At 42.4% G+C, this 6,796-nt stretch overlaps 1 protein-coding gene and 1 pseudogene across 1 annotated transcript; both read right to left on the reverse strand.

Moving 5' to 3' along the window:
- Positions 1–1,071: 1,071 nt before the first annotated feature.
- LOC114583315 (olfactory receptor 11H6-like) lies at positions 1,072–2,067 on the reverse strand (annotated as a pseudogene).
- A 3,757-nt stretch (positions 2,068–5,824) lies between these two features.
- On the reverse strand, positions 5,825–6,796 carry LOC114608100 (olfactory receptor 11G2-like). Its single transcript, XM_028752034.2, has one exon. The coding sequence runs from the start codon at positions 6,782–6,784 to the stop codon at positions 5,825–5,827; it is 960 nt and encodes a 319-aa protein (XP_028607867.2). The 5' UTR covers positions 6,785–6,796.

Here is a 6,796-nt window from a genome sequence, read left to right on the forward strand (position 1 = left end):
TGGAATTCAGTTTGCAGGGGTCCGGAATTTCGGGGTCACACATTAATGAAGCTGATATGATATCCATCTACAAATAATAATAATAATAATAATAATAATAATAATAATAATAATAATAATAATAATTATTATTATTATTATTATTATTATTATTATTATTATTATTTATACCCCGCCCATCTGGCTGAGTTTCCCCAGCCACTCTGGGCAGCTCCCAATCAAGTGTTAAAAACAATACAGCATTATTGACTGTGACTATGTATGAGGATATGATGCTTTTTCTGTTAGAGGCAGTGAGTGCACAGAAAAAGGCCGAAAATGGCAGAACATGGAAAGTGAAGTCAAGTTTGTTTATTAAAAGGCTACATTTGTGTTCAGATGGTAAATGATGATGTGTTTACCCTTTACTAAAACACACACATACACTGCCTATATAAGCACATCTGTTTGGAGTTTCCATTGAATTTTTTTTAATTTTTTAATTTTTTGCTTTTTTGCATTTTTTAAATTGCATTTATAACATTTCTGAAACACAAATCACACCAGTGTGTTTATCACTTTAGGAGGAAAAAAACACGCCCACAGACAATCTTTTTAATGTACTATTTCCAGTCAGTGTGCAAAACAGATTATTCGTTTTATTTTGTTTTCAATGGATTCTGCCAAAATGAAATTATAATTTAACTGCATTCCAGAAGCATAGTTGGATATCTTTGGAATGCTGAGCACCAAGCATTGAGGTCCTCCTTGATCCTGCATAGATACTGGTCATCCTGACTGGTCATTAAGGGTTGTATCCAATGCTATCTGTGCAAAAACAGATCAGATTTCTGCTAGCACAATGGGACTTTACCTTCTTCTCCTCAAAGTCTGCTTTTGATGGTTCCTCTGGAGGAGATTTTGGGGGTTATGCAAGGGGAAAGAGAGGAAGGTTAAGTCACACTATACAAATAGATGTCAATCCATGCAGTGTTGGATTCTACCCTATGGACTCCAACTGTAAATACATTCATTTTAATAAATTTGAATACATGCTTGGGTGTTTTGTGACACTTGTTTCCTTCAGCCTTATTAAACTACCATCTTTCTCCTCAACCATCTTTCCTTTTTCCTCAGCAACCTGCCTACAGCTTCTTTCACCTGGTCATTCCTCAGGCAGTAGATCAAGGGGTTAAGAAAGGGTGTAATTGCCGTGTAGAAGAGTGTGACTGCCTTAGTGACTGCTGAATGAGTTTTTCCACTTGGAATCAAGTACATCGCTGCTACTGAGCCATAAAAAAGTGTGACCACAACTAGGTGAAAAGATATGGTAGCAAAAGCTTTCCTACAAGTGCCTTGGTTAGAGGTTTTCATCAGGGTGAGAATCACAATGCCATAGAATAGTAGAACAAATAAGACATTGATTAAAAACAGAGCATGCATGAATATCTGGCAGACAAGGGGAACATTTCCGAGTGGAGGGCAGGCCAGGGACAAAATGGGCCCAGGATCACACAAAAAATGGTCAATGATGTTAGGTCCACAGAAGGACAACTTGGAGATCAAAATCACTGGGATAGGGTACCACATGAAACCAACAACCCAACATGCACCTACCAGAGCAGAACAGGAATATTGGGACATAATTTGTGGGTAGCGAAGTGGGTGACAGATGGCCAAGTACCGGTCCAAAGCCATGGCTGAGAGGAAGAAGCATTCAGTGTTGCCAAGTGAGAAGAAAATGTAGAACTGGAGGAAGCAGGCGTGGAAAGAGATGAACCCAGGAGGAGACACCAGGTCAAAGAGCAGTCGGGGCACAGTGGTGGACACATAGCACATCTCCATCCAGGAGAAGTTGCTCAGCAAGATGTACATGGGGAGCTGAGCCAGGTGGTTATCTAGGAAGACCACTGCAATGATGGTGATGTTCTCAGCCATAGTGAGCATGTAGAGAATGGCAATGAAGACAAAAAGCAAGTATTGTTTCTGCTGTTCAACTTCAAATCCAAGCAAAATGAATTCCTGCACCGCAGTCCCGTTGGCCATCTCTACCTGGAGTCAAATAATATAATCACTATTGCACAGCATAAAGAGGTATACAGTTGTTTAAATACCATTAGCTTACATTGAAAAACAAAGGTTGTACAGACTTGCCATTTCAGAACGCTGTGGGACATTTCTTCTGCCCACCCTATGTTACAGTTCACAAGTTATTATTCACCCAAAGCACCTGTTTCTCCTGGTTAAGTATAAAATATAACATAATGCACTTAAAATATAGTGCTTTGAGGCATTTAATTCTGATATCCTAGAGCTTTGCATATCCCCAGTTATGCTAAAGTCTGTCTCCTCTCACACACCACTGAATCCAGAAATAACACCAAACTGATAGTGTGCCCAGCTTACTTTATTTTAAAATGATAAAGCAAGTGCAGCACAAAACCTTGATTTAAATAATATATTTGAGATTCATTGTACAATTTACATGAGAAAGAGTTTGCTCTTTGAATTATATCTTAGAACCAATTACTGCTGCTTTTTTACAGAAGTTAGATTTCATTCTATTGTTATGCATTCCCAAATGCCTTGCCCATCCTTTTGATGAGAGAACAGCAGGTATTTGAGTTGCAGCTTCTACATTTCCTTTATTTACAAGTATAAAAGCACAATGGAAATAAATAGGGTCCTGTAAGAATGCAAAATAAGTGGAACTCCTGCTTCAAGTCCCCTGAAGAAGACAACTAAACCACAATAATCCTTCTTAAATTCAAACTCCAACTCTACTCAATGCCCCTCTAACTACAAATAATATTACCTTCCGAAAGAGATATTTTCTAGCCATTAGAAGTGCACCTATTTCAGCTATTTACAAGTTATCAGTCACACAAAGGGGGGTTTCCAGCCAATAATTTAAGCAATGCACATGCAAGTTGCGGAGGGGGTCTGCGTGAAGGGAAACGGTTCAAACCCTTTGACTTTATAAAATCTGGGATCTAAAATCCAGGATGTAGCTTAGAATCATTGGCATGATCCTTTCCTCTTACTCTAAATTCCCATGATCCTTTCCTCTTACTCTAAATTCTCCCCACAATCATTTTGCAATGTTTTCTCAAAATTTCCTAGAGGAAGCCACCCCATGAGAAATGACATTCAAATCCACAGTTCCCACCCAAGTTTCTTTTTTGCTGGCAATGACTCCCATAAGAAGATCCTTACTGGGTCACATCAAAGGCCCACCTACTCCAGCAGGTGGCCTATGGGAAGCCCACAAGCACAACACAACTACAAAAACACTCCCCATACCTCAGTAGGAGTCAAAATGCCGCTCTGTCATCCAGGAAAAACTCACTAGACATTCATGACATGATTTGGGGGAAAGGTTGTCAATAGGAGTTAAAACATTGACCCATAAAGTAGAAGGCTCATCAGAAGTGAAGCAACAGAATCTGGGGTGGAGGTTAGTCTTCTCTGTGCATTTAACTGGTAGTTGTCTTCCAGACAGATGGTGTGAAGGACATAAAGGACCATACTACAGTTCTGGAGGAAATTAAAAGTCACCAGATATATGTACATGCAGACTAGAGTTCAAATGCCCCGATCAGTGCCAACTACAGCTTTAATCAGAAACTGAAATGAATCTTGGGAATATCTCCTTCAGGAACAATTAAAAAAAAAATCAAAATAGCACCCTTTGGGAGTGGGATGCAATGTTATGCCACAGGCTGCCTCCCTCCACTTTGGTATGGTGCATGCCTCCTGTTTTTCCAAAACACTACTTCTTCCAAATGTTCTTAAAGAACAAATTGAATGGCCAAAGCTCGGAGCACATGAACCAGAGCTGGTGTGATGTATTCTTCTTGATATTATGATCATTAGTTTATAGAGTGCCAATAATTTTCTAAATTCTGCTTACTGATTGGAAATAATTTTGTCTCTGCCAACAGGTTCCATTTGAGAAGATGTGACACAAAAGGGGAAAAGGAATGAGGAGGGGAAAGGGAAACAGGCCAACTCAGTTACCAGTTCTAAACAATTATGTAATTGGACTTGCTGTAGCAACTTCATGTTACAGTACCAGGGCCTTTTTTTCTAAAAATAAAGCACTGCAATTAGCTAACTTTTTAATTCCCATGGAACAACCAGCTACCCTGGGCCATTACTCTAGGGTGTCATATATTGCAAAGAAGATCTGGTATATATTGTTACAAAACTTAGGTGCATCTCCTTCTCTTTGTGGAGAGTGGTGTAGCAGGGTCAGGTGGTTCCCGGTACAGAATTTTTTTGCCACCCCCCCACATTGAAATTCCCCATTCCTCCCTCTACCCCCCTGTGAAAGACAGCTGTGCAGGCAGCTATCTGATGTAGATTCTGGCTTCTCCTCTTTCCTCCCCCCCCCCCCAGTGAAAAACAGCTGCGCAGGCAGCTATCCAATATAGATCCCGGCTTCTCCCCCTTCCTCCGGTCCAAGTCAAGTGGCCTCCCTGAGAAGAGAAGGAGGAGGCAGAGCCACGGCCAGGCTCAAGGGTTGGAGACGGTGTCCTGTAGGTTTGGGCTCGCATTGACCTCTCCCCACCCTCAGCCTCCCCGCCCCGCCCCACCCCACCCGCTTCTCCTTTCCCACCAGGGCAACCTGTGGCAGCGGAAGGAGCATGACGGCATTATTTGTCTGAAGGCACTGCTTTCTTTCGGGGTCTGGGAGTGGGCGCATTGAGCATTTTGTCACCCCCCCTCATGATGACACCTGGGGCAGCCCTCCTCTACCACACCCACCTTCCTCCTCCGCTGTTTGTGGAGTGGTAGGAAGAGTCCATGGGGCTCCAGGCACTCACCCAGGATCTGTGTTGCTTTGGAGAATTGAGATATAGTGGGAGACTTCCGTAGCTTTAACAAATATGGTTTATTTACCTATTTGCACCTTCTGTCTACATGGAGAGAGTCCAAGTCTTATATCAAGTTCATTTCAAGAGGAGCTTATCCCCCACAGAAGTGCAGCCAGCCTTCAACCAAGATATTTCCCTGTCTCTTTTCCCCCTTCTTCTTCTTCTCAGCAACCCCTGCTCAAGACTCTCTTTTCCTGTTCCTTCAAAGGGCGAAGGGTTCCTCTCAGATGGCCCATCAACACCTTTTGTCATATTAACAGATTTGCTCTCCACTAGGCCAGCCAAGCTGGTTTGTTATGAGGAACGTTCTACAACTAAAAGTTTAAATTAAACTTATCGGCCTTGACAATGTTTTATTTCCAAAAAGGAGTCAGTTTTCATGCATATATAATCGTGGTATGGTCCCCCTTTCCATAAGCAATTATTCATTCCAGAAACACCTTAACCAGAATCAGTTTTGTTCGGAGGAGAGGATATCAGACATTTGTGCTATTTTGGCAATATTTGTTTTATTTCCATATTTGCAAGTGAAGAATAAGTTGAGGCATGCAGCAGAAACCCTGGGAGAGGCACCCTGTACCATTCAGCCTACATTTCCCTCTCTGATGGACCTTTCTGCATCTCTCTCTGCCGCTGCTATTTCTTCACACGCTCCTACACACCTACACTACATCCCTTCAGGGTGGGGACATTAACAGAGGGACTTCCTGTAACACCATCAAAACCCTTAGAAGGTGTGGGGCTTAAGGGATTTGAAGAGGATATGTTCTACCTATACTACTATGTTGATTGACTTAACTTAAAAGAGGGATGTGTACCCCGCTTGTATGTCTTGGGATAAATTAACTTGATCTGAGGTTGGTAAAATTACTCTCAGGGTGCCGTCCAACTTCATGATTCTATGATCTCTTCAAATGGGCATGTTTCTTTGTTTTAACTTTATTTCCCCCTCCTACCAGCAATTTTTATACCATGTCCTTTGTCATCAGCAGTCGTGACATTCTCCTAAGTAACTTGCCCAGAGCCTCCCTCACCTGATCATTCCTCAGACAGTAAATCAGCGGGTTCAGAAAAGGCGAAATAGCAGTGTAGAAAAGTGTGGCTGCCTTTGTGGCCTCTGGTTGGCTTTCACCATGTGGAATTAAATACATAGCTCCCACTGTGCCATAAAAGAGGGTCACCACTAAGAGGTGCATAGATACGGTGGAGAAGGACTTCTGACGGCTACCTTTGTCAGAGGACTTTATCAGGGTAAAAATGACTATGCCATATGATAAGACAACAAACAATACATTGACTAAAAACATGACATGCATGATGACCTGGCATATAAAGGGAACACTTCCAAGAGGAGCACAGGCCAAGGACAGAATTGGCACAGGGTCACACACAAAATGGTCAATGATGTTAGGTCCGCAGAAGGTTAGCTTGGAGATCAAAGTAGCTGGGACAATGTAGGCCAGAAAGCCAAGGACCCAACAAGAGGCTACCAAGGAATAGCAGGAATTTGGGGACATAATTTGTGGGTAGCGTAGTGGGTGGCAGATGGCCATGTATCGGTCCAAAGCCATGGCTGAGAGGAAGAAGAATTCAGTGTTGCCAAGTGAGAATAAGAAGTAGAACTGGAGGATGCAGGCATGGAAGGAGATGAGCCCAGGAGGAGACACCAAGTCAAAGAGCATATGGGGCACAGTGGTGGTCACGTAGCATATCTCCAGCCAGGAGAAGTTGCTCAGCAAGATGTACATGGGAAGCTGGGCTAAGTGAGCATCGAAGAAAACCACTGTGATAATGGTGATGTTCTCAACTAAAGTGACGATATAGAGGATGGTGAAAACAATGAGGAGCACTAATCGCTTCTCCTTCTCAACTCCAAATCCCAGCAAGATGAATTCCTGCACTGTGGTACCATTGACTATCTCCATCTGGAATCACAA

The sequence above is a fragment of the Podarcis muralis genome, chromosome 13, assembly GCF_964188315.1.
Source record: "Podarcis muralis chromosome 13, rPodMur119.hap1.1, whole genome shotgun sequence".
NCBI lineage: Eukaryota > Metazoa > Chordata > Lepidosauria > Squamata > Lacertidae > Podarcis > Podarcis muralis.

Bases quoted from the DNA above. Each gene is read 5' to 3' on its own strand.
- LOC114608100 (XM_028752034.2), bottom strand. From the start codon at position 6,784: ATGGAGATAGTCAATGGTACCACAGTGCAGGAATTCATCTTGCTGGGA.